Source organism: Raphanus sativus, chromosome 1 (assembly GCF_000801105.2).
Source record: "Raphanus sativus cultivar WK10039 chromosome 1, ASM80110v3, whole genome shotgun sequence".
Taxonomy (NCBI): domain Eukaryota; kingdom Viridiplantae; phylum Streptophyta; class Magnoliopsida; order Brassicales; family Brassicaceae; genus Raphanus; species Raphanus sativus.
Window position 1 is genome coordinate 14,150,948 of NC_079511.1, and position 21,002 is coordinate 14,171,949.

The 21,002-nt window shown below is 25.8% G+C and overlaps 3 protein-coding genes across 3 annotated transcripts; 1 reads left to right on the forward strand and 2 right to left on the reverse strand.

The window, feature by feature from the left end:
- The first annotated feature begins 9,353 nt into the window (after positions 1 to 9,353).
- Positions 9,354 to 9,768, forward strand: LOC108834948 (defensin-like protein 34). Its single transcript, XM_018608262.1, has 2 exons — positions 9,354 to 9,414; positions 9,611 to 9,768. Exons 1-2 carry the CDS (start codon positions 9,354 to 9,356, stop codon positions 9,766 to 9,768), a joined length of 219 nt encoding a protein of 72 aa, XP_018463764.1.
- A 3,760-nt stretch (positions 9,769 to 13,528) lies between these two features.
- On the reverse strand, positions 13,529 to 13,995 carry LOC108859455 (uncharacterized). The gene has a single exon (XM_018633358.2). The coding sequence runs from the start codon at positions 13,901 to 13,903 to the stop codon at positions 13,685 to 13,687; it is 219 nt and encodes a 72-aa protein (XP_018488860.2). The 5' UTR covers positions 13,904 to 13,995; the 3' UTR covers positions 13,529 to 13,684.
- A 500-nt stretch (positions 13,996 to 14,495) lies between these two features.
- On the reverse strand, positions 14,496 to 15,631 carry LOC108833626 (ubiquitin-NEDD8-like protein RUB2). The gene is made up of 3 exons (XM_018607037.2): positions 15,428 to 15,631; positions 14,988 to 15,247; positions 14,496 to 14,763 (listed from the first exon to the last, which is right to left on the reverse strand). The coding sequence occupies exons 1-3, from the start codon at positions 15,518 to 15,520 to the stop codon at positions 14,643 to 14,645; spliced, it is 474 nt and encodes a 157-aa protein (XP_018462539.1). The 5' UTR covers positions 15,521 to 15,631; the 3' UTR covers positions 14,496 to 14,642.
- Between the last annotated feature and the right edge of the window lie 5,371 nt (positions 15,632 to 21,002).

The window sequence follows — 21,002 nt, forward strand, 5'->3', positions numbered from 1 at the left end:
AAGATGTCTCGTTTTGATGATGTGGCGTGTAGCTAGTGGTGGATAAGTAACACGTCAATGGATAAGAGATTTTCCCGCGGATTTTGTTCCTTTCTCATCTCATGTTTAAGATATGTGGACTACACACGACTTACCTATATTTATATTCTCAAAACAATAAATAAACTAGGTGATCGACGCGCCTGCGCGGGGTGAACCTATAATAGAAATTATAAATTTTAATGTACAAGAAGATATCGAAAACATAAAACGTGACATATTATATATGATATAGATTAGCATAAGTAATGTTGATATACAGATTAAGATTAATGCAAAGAAAACCAATTTGAGATTAGAAGTTTGATGAATTTTTCGACCAACAAAAAAGTTTAGTGAAGTATCCAGATAAAGATAATCTTATTATGGTTGACAAACTCTAATTGTCTTATTATCGAAGTTAAATCGTTATATTTCATTACACTGGTTTTGAATTACACAAAAATTGTAAAAGAATATAAATAAATTGAAATAAATTCCATTATGACTCAAAATACATATCAACTTCTTTTGATTTATCATTTATATATAAAGAGTGTTTTTACTAAAAATCTCGATGGGACACGAGATCAGGGGCTACGGTTCGGATGTTGGATTCGATCTTTTTCTCATCACCTGATATATTTAGATGTTGCCTCAAAGTAATGTTGCGATTCTCTAATTGTTAGTAGATTTCCAGATAGTTATATAAATATTACTCCCTCTGTTTCAGAAAGATTCATATCCTAGGAAAAAATTGTTTCAAAAAGATACATTTTTTACTTTTTCAATGTATCATTTAATGAAAAATTGCTAAATTTTTAAAAAAATAATTGTGTTTATTGGATTTCTATTGGTTAAAAGTTATGGAAAATTGTTATTCACAAAAACCAATGTATTTTTAATGTGTTTTTTTAATATATGTGAAAAATTAGAATATGTATCTTTTTGAAACATATGAAGTATATGTATAGGGAAAAAGTTAAGAAAGTCCACATTAAGAAAGTCTCCTTAAACTTAATCGGAAATAATTATATGAATTTTCAAATTTAATGTCTGTCACCATTTATGATAATTTCGTAATCAAAATTTTTTTTGTTGCAACAATTAAGATATTGCAAGAAATTTAATAGGGAATTCTTTTATTAATTTATTTTATAATGTTTCAAGATTGCTCATAAATTTTTATATACGAAATTTTAATTTTATAATATAAAATAATTTATATTATCTCAAAATAAATATCATGTATCCCATAAAATACAAAATATATTAATAAAAATAAAAGTCGCATACCAAAGTTTATGAGCATGGCATTTATTTTGAGGTTGACTATGGTTGTGATTGATTTAACTGTAACTAGAGTAAAACATATAAAAAATAATAAAAATCTTTTTCACCTGATTGGTTTATACAATGGCTGAAGTGAGAGTAACATGTTTTTCGCTGATATATTAACGCCATTGATGACAATCAATCAGAGCCTATATATAAGACTATCCTATTAATTTTGTATAGGATTATATAATTGTAGATTTCAAGATAATTATAGAAAGTATTATATATATATGGCGAAAATTAAGGAATTCCACGTTAAAAATGTTAGTTTTTCAAAATTTAATCAAAAATAATTATATAAATTTCTAAATTTAATTTCTGTCACCATTTATTATAATTTTGTAATCAAAAGTATTGTTGCAATATTTAAGGGATTACAATCTTGATTTAAATTTTTTTCAAGATTGCTTCTAATATTTTATATATGACTTTGATTTTACAATAAAAAGCAGTTTGTATTGTCCAGTCCCAAAATAAATGTCATGTATCCCATAAAATAAAAAAAATATTATTTGATGACAAAAAAAAATATTATTCAAAATAAATGTCATGTACTAAATTTTTATAGAAGAACATAATTATGAACTTTTTATATTTTCAAATCCCTAAAAATGTCATGTATCATTTATGAATCGTAAAGAACATGAATACTATAAAAATATGAATTGTATATATAGTCAAAACTCTATCAGTTGTGAGTCTTGTGACTATGTATTTCAGACTATCCTGTTAATTTTGTATAGGATTATAATCGTAGATTTTCAGATAATTATATAAAATATTATATGAATAGGGCGGAAATTACGGAAGTCCACATTAAAAATGATATTCGCCTTAAACTTAATCGGAAAGAATTATATAAATTTCCAAATTTAATATATGTCACCGTTTATAATAATTTTGTATTCAAAAAGTATTTTAGAAAACAAAATAGAGATTGCAAGAAATTTAATATGGAATTCCTTTTTGAATTTTTTTATAATTTTCAAGATTGCTCATAAATATTTATATACGACATTTTAATATTACAATATAAAAAAATTATATTGTCTATCTCAAAATAAATGTCATGTATCCCATAAAATACAAAAAATATTCATGAAAATAAATGTCATGTACTAAAGTTTTATAGAAAAACAAAACTATAAATCGTTTATATTTTTCAGTCCCTAAAAAATATCATGTATAATTTAGAGTCGTAAAAAAATTTGATATTATAAAAATATGAATCATATATATAGTCAAAACCCTATCAATTGTGACTATAGATATCCTACTATCCTATTAATTTCGTATAACATTATAAAAACATTACCGGATTTGATATCATCGTCCATATCAATGCACGTAACCAATTAATATCAATTAATATGACTAAGACATTATGTTAAGCTAGTACTAATTTACAATGGCAAAAAATATAATAAGTCTAGTAAGAAGAAAGTTTTTACATAAAGAGGCTGAAAATAAATATGGTGTTGCCACATAGGAAATGTCATTCTTGTTAATAACACATGAGCATAAGGGATTAATGTCTAAAAACAAAAAATTAAGCCGAATTGTTGAATTATATCATGGTTCTAGGTTTTATCTCTTATCTAATTTCAGTTGTTATATTTTTGTTTTCTTTTCCTTTGCGAATCAATACCATTAAAACAAGATCATTCCTGAATTATACCCTTAATAAATATTTTAAATTTTCCAAAAATGTCCTTAATGATATGAACAAACTAAAAAATTCATTAATGGCATTATGGTCTTTCGATTTTGTGGACCTATTTCAATATTTAGATGGGCTTGCTAACTAATTAAATGGGTTATGTTTTTATATAATCAAATTCAAATTCCATAAACTTTTTAATATCAATACCACAAATTAAAGTCTGCAATAATTTAAATAAGTTGATATTAGAGATTGAAATTCTACATGAGGATGAGACTTAATCAAAAATATTATTGGCCAGTTTATATGTTTAGCAATATTTTATATAAATTATAAATCTTTAAAATTATATAATAGCCCAAGTAAGTATTTCGGATAAAACCAATGTTTTGAAAACCGACCCGGACACTGAACCGGACGATTTACCGGGTTACTGGGTCATTGAGTCAACCGCAGGTAAACCGCGGGTGAACCGCAGATTAATAAATAAATTAGTTTTATTATATAATAATATATTAGCTAATAAAATAAAATAAAAATAAAAATATATAAAACTAAAGTTACTACTTTCTAAATATCTTTAAAACATAAAATAATAATTTGGATATGTATATATTTTACGTTTAATAAACATTTAGAATACTTAACTTAACTTTTTATATTTTTATTTTCATTTAATATACAACTAAAAAAATTATCTACTGGTTCAACCGGTGGTTCAACCGGTACCGGGTTTTGAGTTTTAATTGGTTTGAGCGGGTTTTTGCTGGTTTTTAAATTTTGGGTTTTCTACATTTGTATTTCTGAAAACTAATGAAATAAATATTTTTGTGAATCAAATTTTTTTTAAAAAATATAAACAATAAATAAAACATCCATATACACAAACTGGTAATTTTTTTTGTTCTAAAACTTGATAAATAAAAATTTTAAAATACGTTTTACTAAAAGTATAGTAGAAAATGATTTCTAAAATAAATATGTTCATCTACTTCTTTTAGAACATCCATTCTACTATTTACTAAATTTCTAAATAAGAGGAATGTGCATTCTACTAATCGTAAATGTATCCACTTTCCTTCTGTATGCATTTTCTACTTTTATAAAGTATTCTATATTTCCGGGGAATGTTTTTTCAACAATGTACTCTTACGTCTACTCAAAGTAGAAAATGTTTTCATGATTTTTATTATTCTTTTAACTTTTTAGAAAACGCTTTCTATGGATAAGAATACATGATCTTTTGCGAAAATTAATGAAATTTCAGTTAAGAAAATATTCTAAAAATCTCTTAAAATATTCTTACCTCCTAAAACGTGTTATTGTCGATTTTACTTGTGAAAAAATAATTTTGCATTTTCTCTTCATCAATCTATGATATCTCCATAGTTTGTCTTGTGATTTTCACAAACCCTTGTTCTATTTTTTAAGTTTAATAAAACTAAAAAATTTACAAACGTTTTAAGCTTTTTATAAAAAAATATTTACTCAACGTTTTTAATAAAGTTTTTTTTTACCAAAATCTTTTTGTAAAGTTTTGTTTTTATTTTTATAAAGTTTACAAAGTTTACTTTTATAAAAAAAATTTAAAATTTTTTATTTTTATTAAAAATTTTGATAAAATTAAAAGTTTACAAAATTTTTAAACTTTTTATATAAATAAATCTTTGTAAAATATTTTGTATAAAGTTTGTTTAATTTTTTTGTTAAATTGTTTTTGTAAAGTTTTATTTTTATTTTTATAAAGTTTACAAATTTTATTTTGTTAAAGTTTTATCAAAAATGTTTTAAACTTTTTGTAAAAAAAAATTTGTAAAACGTTTTTTATATATTTTATTTAACTTTTTTATTAAAACAATTTTGTATTTTATAAAGTTTATGAATTTTATTTTTATTAAAAACTTTTTAAAAAGTTTTATTTTTATTTTCCCTTTTTACAACAATTTTAGTTAATTTTTTCAAAATCCTATTAGTTTAATGTATTTAATTAGATTAATCAATGGTTATTTTTAGGATTATGAAAAAATTATATTAAAAAGACGAATAAACTATGGTTTTATAATATATGAACAACCATGCTGAATTTTTGTTCTGTTTTGGCAATTTGACTATGTGATTTAATATCTAAACTAATAACAAATTTGAAATTAACACCTATACTTAGCATAAAAACTTTTAAGTATCTAAAATCAACATCGTGTCGGTAACATGCTGAAGATGGACCAGTTTGTCACTAAGTCAAGTTATATTAACCTAAAGACATCATCTTTTTAGCTGAGAAAACAGAATAAAACACACTTACAACGGGTCAAAAGCGGGTTCCACCAATTATCAATAGGTCATTTTAACCACTTGTGATTGTGGAATCATTGTTCACTAATACAAACAATACAATATAAACAATCTGACCTTGATTTGTCATCTGTAATTCTATATAATCATTGTTAAAAATTTCAGTCTTGTATATATGTATTATATAGTGTATTAATTTTAATATGTTCTCAGAACATATTTTTTATTATTTATTTTAAATTTAAGAGAATTTTAGTTTTTAACACCAAATGAATGTTAGTTTATATCTTTAAAATAATGTATGTTACGTTATCAATCTAATATGATTTTTTTAAGTATAATATAATGTTATTTTATTTTATTTAATATAACAATATTCAAATATATTGTAATTAAATTAGTGTGATTTTTTAAATAAGAAACTAGATTTTGACCGCCACTTTAAAAACGCGAGATTTTTTATTTTAAAATATATTTTTAGAATTGTAAATATTTCTTAACATTTGATCAATACACTTTGAGATGTTTAGATCAAATTTAGCAAAATTAAAATATAGTTACTATTTCTAATGGTTAGGATTTAGGAAAAATTGGTTACCATATTTTGTATAATTTTATTATCTATATTTCTATTAACCGAGATTGTTTTAAATTCCAATGATTGTTACCTAATTTAATAATTAAAGAATTAACTAATAGTGTGAAAAAAACAATAAACAAAAGAGATTGTGTATTTCATATATATTGTCTAGCAAATGGTATAGTTTGTTTTTACTAAATGATATTGATTGATGACCAAGTTTTAAAAATCAGATATTTTCAATATCCAGCGATTTAAAAATATAATTCTTTAAAAAGATCCAGCAGGTTTTTTTATGTCGTTGGATTGTATTATTAAGCCGTTAAGAGTTCTAAACAATGAGAATCAACAAAACAACATAGATCCAGCAGGTTATGAATGATAAAAAAATAGAATTGGTCAAAAAATATATTAAGAATCTAATTAGAAGAGAAACATACTCATATTGAGCTTTGCTAAAAGTTTAAATACAATGTAAATCACAATTATACTTTCATATTACAAATACCAAGATTAGTAATTCAATACTTAGGATACTAAGATCAAATAATGAGATTTAAAAAAAAGAATGTGATTTACATGTTGAACAAAAAAAGAATGTGGTCTCCATTAGAAAATAATATTACTTTAAAAAAAGATTGATCAAGCTTTCTTTTTTTTGTGAAAGAATAATTGAGCATGTTAATGTAAATTATTAAAAAATAATATTTACAGTTTTATTTGAAAGTAAGTGTTCTAAGAAGTGTACTGATTCAACGAAAATAATACTTATACGACTATACTCAATCAAAAAAGTGTACTGACTCCACAAAAATAATACTTATCTTACCATTATACTCAAATCAGTTCTACTGTTATCTGTATAACCCTATGTTATACTCTGTTAAGTCATCGTTATTGTTTGAGGTTTAGGAATTAGTATAGTTACGATTTTTTTTTGGTTGCAACAAACACTTTGATAAATCTAATTTAGGGAATCAATAGAAAACGTTTTAAAATGCTGCAATGTGATTGGTCCTTAAAATATTTGATTCTGATTTGTTGAATATATTAATAAATTAATTAAAATATTCTAAAAATAAAGAGTGACATGTGAATGTAAATTATTTTACAAAAAAATGGCAGAATACTAATAAGGATTATGCTTTTATAGTATATGTATTCTTTTCTTTGTACAATTAAACAATAATTCTATACTAGCACAAATGGTTAATGATGTTACCTATGAGAGACTCGACTTTGTTCCACCACAAAGGTGTTGTTTGCTGATAAAAATAATGCGTTTATTTCATGTTTATCAGCAAAGATTATTGTTTAGTTGACATCCAACAGGTCGGAAATACTTAAAAACCTTTTATTCTAGAGAAATTAGGTTCCATATACCCAAAAGATATATATTTAAGTAAATACTCTAAACACTATTGCTATTTGTAAACCCCAATGATGTCTACCACAATTTTGAAGGTTTCAATCGAGTACATGGCACCACAAGAGAGATCTTTTCAATCCACGTGCTGATAAAATCATATGGTTCATGGATGTTACCAATCGTTTTGGTGTCGTAATTTGAATTTTTTTTTATAGATGTAACCAAAGATATGTGGTTTGATACATAATTTGTAAAATACTTATATAATGTATTGTTATTAACTTATACATGTTTTTTAATTGTTACAAAACATGATGATGCTTCTCAAAATTTGTGAGGAAGATGTTTAAGTAGTTTGGGAAAATAGTAATCATTGTTTCTTTTGTATCTCTCCTAATCCCTTAAAAACAAATGAATTCTTCTTATCTTTTTATTTCTACCTTTATGGTCCAACAAATACTATCTTCTTGAAGAGTTCACCTACAATAGTCTTTATGCCAGCTTGTTTGATGTCCACCACAATTTAAAGGTTTCAAGCGAGTACATGGCACTATAAGAGAGATCTTTTCAATTCACATGTTGATAAAATCATATGGCCCATGGATGTTATGTTACCAACCGTTTTGGTGTCGTAATTTGAAAATTTTGGGTAGATGTAACCAAAAAGATGTGGTTTAATACATATTTGTAAACTTTTTGCATAATGTATTGTTATTAACTGATACATATTTTTTAGATGTCACGAAACATGTTTATGCTTCTTAAAATTTGTTGGGAAGATGTTTAAGTTGCTTGGGAAGATAGTATTCATTCTTTCTTTTGAATCTTTCATAATCCCTCAAACAAAAAAATGGATTCTTCTTCTCATTTTAGTTCCACCATTATAGATCCAACAAATACTAGCTATCTTCTTGACGAGTTCACCTACAATAGTATGTATGCCATTTTGTTACCACAATTTGAAGGTTTCAAGAGAGTACATGGCACTACAAGAGAGATCTTTTCAATTCACGTGTTGATAAAATCATATGACCCATAGATGTTACCAACCGCTTTGGTCATAATTTGAAAATTTTGGATAGATGTAACCAAAAAGACGTGGTTTGATACATAATTTGTATTTTTTTACATAATGTATTTTTATTAATTGATACATATTTTTAGTTTTTACTAAACATGTTGATGCTTTTTAAAATTTGTGCGGAATATTTTTAAGTAGCTTGTGTTAGCTATATATAATTTGTTAGATGCTACAAAATAGGTTATCAGGCTATTGTGTAAAAATAGCTAAACGGCAATCTAGGGATGTGAATTCAGTTAGTTTAATATGGATATAAAATACCAGAACCAAATCGGATAATATGGTTACTTTTGGTACAAATATCCGAACTAGTTTCAGATACATTGGTTATTTAGATATATTTGGTTCATATACATCATACTCGAACCCACCTTAATATGGGAGGACCTGACTCGAAATCCACCAGAAAATTTATAGTAACCAGTGCAGCCTAATTTCAAAACAAACAAATGATACCTGAAAGAAACAGCTCGTACCCGAAAGGATACTTTAATGACCTTGCATAACTAATTTTGTAAACAAATTAAAAAAATATTTGTTAACCATTTTGAATTCTTGTCACAAATTGAGAAATTTCATTCAAACATGTCGATTTTTTATGATTAACATGTAAAATAAATATTTTTGAATTATTTGGTAAACTCAATTAATGAAATAATTGAAAAGAGTGCAAAAGAAACGTAAAAGATGTAATGAAACACTTAGAATGAATAAATTTTGTTTTGTACTTCTGTAATAAATGCGGTCAAATTATTTTGAAAAATAATAAATGAGGTAGTTAGGATTAATTAAAAATGAATGAACTTGGTAGAAACTAATTAAAAACAGTTATATATTATTTTGTATTTCAATTTTAATAGAATATATTTAATTATCTTAACTGCATAGATAGTGTGTGTATGTATATATATATATGTATCAATGGTGTATGAGAATATAACATCAATCTTTTTACATCTTCTTCCGGCCTCTCAATTTCAACTTTTGTTAGGAATTTTTTTTTTTTTTTTAAATGGCATCAAACAAATTTGCTTTCTTCTTGGTTCTTTGCCTATGTGTTCTCTCAACCGCAGGTGACACATTTTTCTAACACAAATCTCCCTTTGTATAACATTATGATGTATAACTATTTATTTATCTAATTTTCTCTAAATTATTTATAATATATATCACTCATTCAAAGGTTGATGTGTTCGCCTGATTTCTAAAAAGTACCATTTTTGTTTATGAAAAATAACTGTTCATTTTCTTTTTCATACAAATTCGTAGAATTTGGAAAAGCAAAATTGTCATTTGGAAAAGAATGCCCAGATCCAGACGGCAAGGACATAAACATGGAGTGTTTTAATTACTGTGTAGCTCTTGGCTTCCTTGGTGGTTCGTGCCATGGCTACAAACATCACTTTATATGCGATTGTTATAATTGATAAAAAAAACATTTCACTGCTTAAAATTCTAAATCTTATGATATTAGTATCAATTCTCATGGATGCATGTTATTGTCAATTTATCATCATAATAAAGAGAGTTCATGGAATATTTTGAAGCCTAAGCATCTACAAATGTGTTGATTTACGAGTCATTTTGCGACCATAATATGTTTTGTTAGCCGATAGTAAGGGGTTGATGTCAGTTTTTGTGCTTTTGTATTTAAGGAAAAAAATTGTGCCTAACAAGAAATTAGGTTTACATTTATGTGTAGTTTTCTAAAATCGTTTTTAAATCATATAGCGTACATATATGGGTGTAGTATCATTTGAACCTTACCATGAGCTCAAGAAGCTATATATATACACTATTAATATCACAGAACATGTATTTTTCCCTATAATGAAAAAGTCGATTTTTCAAATCTGTCCTTAATTTTCGAAAGCAATTTTAATTCTTATTGATGGCATTTTAGTATATTAGTTGTGGGCTTAAAATTTTACATCTATACTATTAAAACATGATCTATTTTTTGACATGTCCATAATTTGTTTTAATATTATAAGATAACTATGGATATTATCTAATATTACGATAGATGTTTAATTTAGTTTTTCATTTTTAATTGTATATTTACTTATTTTTAATTTTTTTCTTATAATTTTAAATATTTATTTTAATTTTCTTGTTTTTATCAAGTAATAATATTATGATACATTTAATGTAATATTTCTATTTCTTATAATGTATGCTTGTTTTATTATATTGTATATTTAATTATAGAAATATTTGGAAATAACAAAAATGTAAAACTATACATTTTTCAGATAGATGTTTAATATATATTTTTTCATTTCTTATATTTTATATTTACTTATTATTATTACTTTCTTATATTGTATATTTACTTATTCTAATATTATGATTGTTGTTTAATGTAATATTTTTATTTCTTATACTGTATATGTATTATTTATTTTTTCTATATTGTATATTACTTATAAAAATATTTGGAAATAATAAAACTGTTAGACTATACATTCAGACATATGTTTAATGTATTTTTTATATTTTTTATATTTCTTATATTGTATATTTACTTTTATTTATTTTTATTATGTTGTATATTTACTTATTCTAATTATTCTGTTTTTATATGTAATGATAATATTACGTTAGATATTTAAGGTAATATTTCTATTTCTTATATTGTATATTTACTTATTATTATTTTTATTCTAATATTAAAATAGATAGTTAATGTAATATTTTTATTTCTTATATTCTATATTTAATTATTATTTATTTTTACTATACATTTTTCAAAAAGATGTTTAATTTAGCTTTTCCATTTTTGATATTGTATATTACTTTTATTTATTATTTTATATTGTATATTTACTTATTCTAATTTTTAACTTTTATATCAAATGATAATATTACGTTAGATATTTTATGTAATATTTCTATTTCTTATATTACATTTTCTTATTGGTTAATTTCTCTTATATTGTATATTTACTTATTCTAATATTACGATATATGTTTAATATAATATTTATATTTCTTATATTTTGTATTTATTTATTATTAATTATATTATACATTTTCCATAGAGATGCTTATTTTAGTTATTTTCCATTTTAAATTGTATATTTTAATTGTATATTTTACTTATTGTATATTTTTCTTGTAATGATAATATAATGAAAGATGTTTAATGTAATATTTTTATTTATTATATTGTATGCTTGTTTTTCTTGTATTTTATTAACTTATAAAAATATTTGGAAATAATAAAAATGCAAAACTATATATTTTTCAGATAGATTTTTTAATGTAGTTTTTGCATTTTTTATATTTTATATTTACTTATTACTTCCTCCATTTCATAATATATAATGTTTTGACATAGTGCACAAAGATTAAAAATTTTATTTTTCTACAAAATATACTTTTAAATATGTATAGTTTAAAATCATTAACCAATTTTAAAACGACTGTAAAATTTAATTGGTTGAAAAGTTTCCAGTGTGTTTAAAGTTAATCTCAAAACTTCAAAACATCTTATATTGTGAAACAACATAAACCATCTAAAATATCATATAACTTGAACCAGATGGAATATTATTTTTTCTTAATTGTATATTTTCTTATTATAATATTAAGATACATGTTTACTGTAATATTTTTTACTTTTTATATTGTATATTTACTTATTATTTATTTTTCCTTATTTATTCTAATTATTTTGCTTTTATATCAAATGGTAGTATTACAATAGATGTCTAATGTAATATTTATATTTCTTATATTGCATATTTATTTATTATTTATTTTACTATAAATATTTCAGATAGGTATTTAATATAGTTTTTCAATTTCTTATATTGTATGTTTTTTTTTCAATTTCTTATATTGTATGTTTTTTTTTCAATTGCTGTTATATTGTATGTTTTTTTTATTTTTTTATTCTAATATTATCATAGATCGTTAAAGTAATATTTTTTATTTCTTATATTCTATATTTACTTATTATTTAGTTTGCTCTAAATTTTTCAGATAGATGTTTAATTTAGTTTTTCCATTTTTGATATTGTATATTTTTGTTTATTTTTTTATATTGTATATTCACTTATTCTAGTTTTTTTATATATTTATGTCAAATGATAATATTACGTTAGATGTTTAATGTAATATTTCTATTGCTTATATTATATTTACTTATTGTTTAGTTTTTCTTATATTGTATATTTATTTATTCTAATATTACGATAGATGTTTAGTATAATATTTTTATATCTTATATTGTATATTTACTTATTATTAAATTTACTATCAATTTTTCAGAGAGATGTTCAATTTAGTTTTTTATTTCTTAATTGTATATTTATTTTTCTTATATTGTATATTTGTTTTTTTTCTATTTTTCTTGCTTTTATATCAAATAATATTATTATGATAGATGTTTAATGTATTATTTCTATTTTTATATTGTATGTTTGTTTCACTTATATTGTAAAGTAATAAAAATGTAAAACTATACATTTTCAGATACATGTTTAATGTAGTTTTTCAATTTTTATATTTTATATTTCTTTATTTTTTTCTTATATTGTATATTTATTTATAAAAATATTTGGAAATAATAAAAATGTAAATTTAAACATTTTTCAGATAGGTGTTTAATATAATTTTCTATTTCTTATATTTCCTATTTACATATTACTTATTTTGTATATTATATATTTACTTATTCTATTTTTTTTATATCAAGTTGTAATATTACGATTGATGTTTAATATAATATTTTATTTCTTATATTTTATATTTACTTATTATTATGTTATTATACAATTTTGAAATAGATGTTTAATGTAGTTTTTCTATTTCTTATATTATAATTTACTTATTATTTATTTTTCTTATATTTAATTATTATAATTTTATAATAGATGTTTAATGTAATATTTTTAGTTTTATTTTTTTATATTTTATATTATTTATTTTTCTATATATTTTTCAAATAGATGTTTAGTTTAGTTTTTATATTTCTTATATTGTATATTTACTTTTTATATTTTTCTTATTTTTTTCATTGCAACTGTTTGCTTGTTGTAAGCTAAACAAACTTGAATTTATTATTCTCAAATCCCTTTTTTTTTCTTTTGTAATATAGAAGTTATGCTTATGATACTCTGGGTTTGCCGAAACATCATATTTCTAATTAGATACTATGTTATTAAATAGTTTGAGCGGTAAAGAACATATCAGTTGTGAACAAATTGTTGAAACCATAGGGTCCATAGACTCCAAACCACTCCTTGAACTTTCTAATGACATCAAATGCTCTAAATTTACACAAGAAAATCCACCAAACAAGAAAGGAACATATTCTCAAAGAATAAAATAAAACTAGACGTTGTGGGAATTGTCGGGCTTGGTGCGAGGAGACAAGGGTGGAGAGGAGGCTGCGGAGATGATTGCACCGGGAGGCGGAGCAGGAGCTCCATACACTTGAGGATTTGTATGGATCTCACGACGGCCACGAGATTTGCCAAGGAAGTAGCAGCCGAATCCGAGAAGAAGGCAGAAGAAAATTAGAGGAAGAGATATGACCACCACCATCCCCATCGATCTTGAAATCTAGCTGATGTCTTCTTTCTGATTAATTTTTTTTTGCTTTGTTTCTTGGACTCTTGGTTTTGGTTTGATTCTACTTCATTCTAGATCTATTTATATGAATGATTTAGTGGGAGGCTCTGGAAGAATCCGATGCTGTCCGGTCCGCAATTGTCTTTATTGCTTAACGTTCGAATCTCAACGGTAATTTATATTTTTTCGTGGGGTTCTTTAATATCATTTTCTCTCTTTTAGTTTTTGTGTGAATGTGTTTCATGAAAAAGAGTAGCTTGGAATTTAAGATGAATAAATAGTTCTATTCAGTTTATTTGAAGAAATAATAAGCTTATTCATTCTAATGCAAATAAATATAAATTTATTTGAAGAAATAAATCTTACTATTATAGTTCTATTCAGTTTTATAACTTCTTTGTATTACTTTTAATACACCGGCAATCTCAATCGGCCTGATCGTATTCGATTTCGATACATAGCTTTGTCCAAATTATATTCGGGCCTCGTTACGGGCCTGTCTTTAATACTATATCCCTATTCACCACATAGGAACCGCTATACGAATCATTTTTCTTGAAATGAAAAGATATTCATCAAAAGTAACCAAATCCAAATAAATATTATTTTTGATCCGATATTGGAGAGATTATTGGTAAACTGATCCAAACCCCATAGTAAATCCAAATTGCAAGTCATAGAAAAGATAAAACTCAGGAGAGAAAAAAGAGCTAACTTCTCAGAGAAGACCAAAACCACCACCTCTAAGAGCAAGGACCAGATGAAGAACAGAGCCTCCCTCGATGTTGTAGTCTTTTGCCGTTTTGTCATCAGCTAGCTGTTTTCCAGCGTAGATGAGCCTGCAAAAAAAAAAAAAAAACTCATGAGAATCAGTCAGTGTTACATGTAACAGCTTAGAAAATGAGCTTGGACGCAGAGCATAATCAAGTAATGGCAAGAACATAAAGAAACACACATTAGAAAGTAGATGCAATTTTCATGAAAAAATCAAAGTTGCATATTGCATAAACCGCAAAACAAAATGTATTAAAGAATATAATCAAGTAATGGCAAAAGAGGATACCTTTGTTGGACAGGAGGGATGCCTTCTTTCTCCTCAACACGTTCTTTGATGCGATCGATAGTGTCGGTAGGTTCGATATCAATTTCGATCTCTTTGCCTGTGAGAGTCTTGACCTTGATCATGGTGCCACCCCTAAGCCTCAAGACCAAGTGAAGAGTGGACTCTTTCTGGATGTTGTAGTCAGCGAGCGTTCGGCCATCCTCTAGTTGTTTCCCAGCAAAGATTAGCCTCTGTTGATCTGGTGGTATCCCCTCTTTGTCCTGCTCACATCAACAAGCAATTCAAAACGAAACACAATCGATCGATCGAGAAATCAAACAGAATCAATCGGATAAGACTAATCTGTGTCTCCAATCAACGAATGATTCTCCGAAAGAAAGTACAGATTCGAAAACCGTAGTAAGAAGTCTACAAGTGAGGAGGAGAGGAGAATACGGCACCTGGATTTTGGATTTGACATTGTCGATGGTATCGCTGCTCTCAACTTCTAGGGTTATGGTTTTTCCGGTCAAGGTTTTCACGAATATCTGCATCCTTCCTCGAAAGATTTCTTTGATTTCTCTCTCTCTATTTGTCTCTGCCTCTGATTCACGACTCAAAGAGCTCTTCTGAATGTATATAGGTAAAAAGGATTTAGGATAAATTCACTTACCGTGATTAGCGTTTGGTCTACGCTATTTCGTATTATCCCTCCTAATTAAATTTGTTCTTTTTTTTTTTGGAAAAAGTTGTACAGTATAAATCTTTTGAGTTCTAACCTATTTATTTATGTTTCTATAATCTTTGAGACTGATCAACAAAAATGGATGACGTACATATACTATTTTGAAGTGATTTTTCGCATTCTATTTCTCAGGTTAAAAGTTATAGCGATTAAATTAGTCATAAAATAAAAGTGATTTTAACTTTATGATTAGATAAATTATTAAGATTATTAATAATAAGAGTTTATCCAAAATCTAAAATATATATATTAAAATATAAAAAATGTTTCGTACATATATTGTGTTGCTTTTTTTGTAACCACTATATATATTGTATTGCTATCTATAAAAATATTCTAATAAAAGAGCTAAAAAGGGATAATTTAAAAAATACTATATTGATAGTTTCAAATTTGAAAATTATATATTTTTAAAACTACACTTTGTTAAATGTGAAAACACATTTTTAACCAGATTAGAATTCCAGTAACTACAATATATATTTGAAATTAATAATGATAATATTATAATTCTATAAAATCGTATAAATATAAATTATCATTTAATATATATATATATATATATATCGTTTAAATTAAACTATGTATAATATAAAAATACATAAATGTGTTAATTTTGATATTTGCATTAAAAATATTGCAACGAAAATTTTGGAATTTTTTGGTTATAGAAAATATACAAATGTTAATAAAATTCTATGAGTAAGAAATCTCAATAATAAATATTCATATCAAAATATACTATATATTTATGTTAATATCATTGAAATTTAATTATATATCATATAAAATAAATAAAATAATTATTTTGATCTATTCACCATTAAAAATATTGTAAATAAATAAGAGGTATTTTTTGTCTATGTGATTACTCTAATCCCATATGTATATCAATTGAGAAGAAATTGATTACTCTAGCAAGTGTAAGATTTTATTGGTTAATATTTTTCGAAAAATCTTACAAGAGATCGTTATATCGAAATTTTATTTATAAGCTATTGAAATTATTTACCGAGAACATGTGTTGCTCTCTTCGGCAAAACACTGACAAGAATAGTGTGGAAATGTTGATTGACAATTTGAAATGGTAAAGTTTTTTAGTAAAAACAATCACTTTTTTAAATGGGTCTAAAATAATTTTTAATGATAAACTAAATGGATCACATACATAATAGTAGAATGTGTTTTGGTTTTAAAATTGTTGTATACCCAAAATCAATATGAACCATCATCACTTTCGTTCAATATTTTGTTATGATAAATATATAGGGTTAGGCAAAAAATTTTGAATTAAAAAAAACCAAACAATCCAATCCGAAGAAGTAGTATTGCACTTTAAACAAAATTGGTTAGATATCCGAACGGGTTCAAAATTTTGGTATCTAAAAAACCAAAATCGAACCGATCCGAACCGAAATATATCGTATATTCGAGTATATTCAAACCAGATTTATAAACTTAGTTATATTAATTATTTTTAAATTTAATATGTGAAAATAATACAAAATATATAAGATATTTTTAATTGTCCAAAATACTTGGAAATATATACAAATAGTTAAAAAGTACATGTTTATAGCTAAACGATATTAAAATACCAAAAATATATATTGATTTCATATCTAAATATTTAAGGTAAACCAATTTTTATGTTAAGTTTAAGTATTTTGCCACACATTATTCAAAATTTTATGTTATATATTCTTTTTATTTTTAGATTTTGAGAAACTTAAACATATATGAACTTAAATTTTTTTATAAAACTAAATGAGTTATCCAAGTCCAAACCGAACCGAACCAGATAATACCTCTAATCAAAAAAAAAAAAAAAATTATTGATAACAAAATATATATTATTTATAATATCTAAATACAATATACTTTGGAAAAAAAACGCTACGCGTAGTGTGCAGATTATAACTAGTTCTTTTATTGTTTTTCACTTGTTTAGCCGTTTGTACTTTGTAAGATGGATTGAAGATTGATCCGTATGACGAGTTTAATCCTGGGTTTTATATAGTTGGGCCTAGCTGAGTATTCTTTACGAACCGATGCGGATCATAATTAGGTTGATTAGATTTGTGTTCTGTTTTGAGGAGAAACCCCGATTGGCAAAAATTTAAAGGGGTTCGGTTTCTCGTTCCCGAATCGATGTGTGCATTTTAACAATATGGGCCTATCCTAAGGTTGGCTAATAGAAGTTCAAACCGAATTTATTTTTTAAAACCCATAAAACAAATAAGGATTTGGGCTGGTGTAAAAGAAGGGACTCGCAGGGGCAGCAGCTTCTCAGCTTGTTTTCGTCCTGAAAAAGTGTCATTGAACAGCAACGAACAAAGTAACATTCCGTATATACAACAAAACGGTACATGAAGTGATATGAATCTCCGCGGGAAGAATCGCATTTTCCTACAAATAGGTCATAGGTGCCGTTAGTTTGGTAAAATGTTTATATAGATACTTCTTGCTATTTAAACTGACTCGGAAAATATATTTCCTTTCAAGCATCAACACCAAGACACATCATAAATAATTTCAATAATTCCCATGGCAGCCACAACACGTGCTAGAAGACAAAAATGACTTTTCTTTCGAAAACGATACATAGGCCACTACTATTAATAATTAGTGCCTTGTTTAAATTTTGTAAGTACAAATCTAATTGTTCACAAACCCTACCTAAATCTTTCTTTGTTTGAGGTCAACGAAAATTAAATGTGTTATACTGGTTTCGTTGAGAGATATGCAATGCCGCTTTTGTTCTTTCCGACTCTTCTGACTTTCTTGTTTCTTGGTAGATGTTTACAATGGTTCAATGTGCGATGGGAACAGAAAACAACAGCCTTTATTTCTTGTGCATCTCAGTTATACAGTAACACGAAGAGGTCTCTGAATGATCTCCCCCCCCCCCCCCCGCCCCCCCAATCGAATAGTGGATCAGTCGATCAGATTATTTTTTACGACCCCCAAAAAAAAATTGAACTCAACCCAAGCTCCTCTACATGCACAGTTCTCTGTTTTAATACACTACAGTATGCATAAAACCTATAGTATTTTTTTTTATTTGGCTTTCATAAAATTTATGGGTAATTAGGTCGACTTTTAAACAAAATTAGTTATTTTCTAATTTAATATGTGCGCTTTTCTAAATGTTGGTTTAATTCAATTAAAATCAGTTACTCAAGCCATATACTATGCAAGCAACATATTCTAGACCACTCCCAAGCCAATATATCTATCTATCTATTACTATAAAATAAAGTTTTTTCTCTCCTGCTGACACGTAAGATGCCAGGTCAAAAATTCAAAGTCTGTGAATGCGACACGTGTCCGTTCACTCAAAACGCGTCATTTCATTTAAGTTAAAATACAATTGGCGTTAATGGACTCCACAAGAGGAGTTGAAATAATTTTTAAGCCCATTTCTCACTAAACCTAGCAATCTCCACCGTATGTGATATTTCGCGACTTCTCTTCCGTTCAGTTCGTCGTCACTGCTCCTTCCGTTTTGAAGAATCTGATGCTTCCCCTTCCCATTAACTACATCAATAATAATTGAAAATACAGTTAGAATTACAATGACTCTCTCTTCATCTTCTCTTGATTTGCTATATATATACGGAGCTCAACCACTACACGAAATCTCGGTCATCTACTCACACCCAAACCACATCACCTATTCCTCAAAAAGGCTCCAAATCCATCTTCCCCAACCTTCCAACTATATTCTCCTATTATGTTGTCCCTGGTGTGTGTATAAGAGGAAGTTGATTTGAAACTGTCTTTCGTCATTTGCTCATTATTTTCTATTTAATCAGATATAATCTATGATCATCGTATATATGTATAATACCGATCTGTCACGAATCTTTTTCTTAATTCTGCATTCATCAGTATATTCATGTATAATCCAATTCTCTCTCGATATTTTCCTCAAAAAAGAATTACTTTGATATTAGTTCCTATCCACGGGATTTTGAAAAATGCAAGATCATGTTCTAAGCAGAATTTTTGGTTTGCAGGAATATGCTATTTAATTGGCAGCAAATCTTTTACCGAAGATGCATGATTATGAAGAAATAAGATTTGTTTAGTGGTTTCGTCCCAATTTGCTACAAGATTAAGTAACATGATTTTGTATTTCTATTGCAGGACTTTAAGTGTGATAAGTCGGTTAGCAGAAGTAATCAGTCTAAGAGCTCAGGTGTTTGGAGATGACACATATTGGTTGCTGAAAATGAAATCTGGTAAAGTAGAAGCAAACTAGAATCAAAGGGATCTTAGGAGACTGAACAGATGTTTAAGACATGGGGAAAAAGATTATGGAGGAAAGACTAAGAGAAACAAAATGATACTTATAGCAAACTTGGGAGTGAAGAAACTGGTGGTTCAGTGGAGAAGGTGAAGACGAATTAGTGGGAAAAAGTTAAGGTGTACCAGGCATTAATGGCTTGTTTCTTTTCTCCATATGCACATTGTTTTTTTTTAAACAGTGTCATTTGAGGTTTTGGTTTTGTTACTGAAAGAGGTGAGAAGGTTCCACATTTCACTTTTTTTTTGTTGTATGACATATTCATTATAAACACACAAACATTGGGTGGTTAAATAAAATTTAACAAACAGAATAAGATTTACAATAAACAAGTATCATCAGATAAATTAAAAACCTATAGTTAATTTGGTTACGAAAATTGCAAAGGCCTTCAAAAAAAAATATTTGTATGAAAAACTTGCTAAGCATAATGGTTAATGACACATATTACATTATTTACATTTTAAATGTATAATTATCCAAAACAATGTAACTAATTAGTACGTCCATAATATTGCTATGCGAAAAAAAATTTGCATCTTCTGATAGAAAGCTATATCGCTTTAGTAGATCACATATGTTTTTAAAAACGGTTTAGTGTTAACTGCACTATGGTTTTGTTGTTTTTGGTTAACATTCATAAAAGTTAACCGACATATTTAAGGGTTAGCTTTTTAAGGGTTCAGATGTTTGTCGATTATATAGTTTATAAATAGGAAATTTAATTGTCGTTTGCTTTGATTTAAAAATAAAATTACATTTTATTTCCATACAGAAAAACATAAAAAATTATTCAAAATAGCGGTTGTTTTTTTTTCAAAATAAGAAATAAGAACTCATTTATGAATACATTCCTCTTGCCAGACTTCTCTTCAGGAAAAAAACCCAAATTAATATATATTCATCAATACATACAAAACATAAAACATTGAATATTTGTGTTTAGAGTTCCTTATTATTAACTATAGTGTATCCTCAC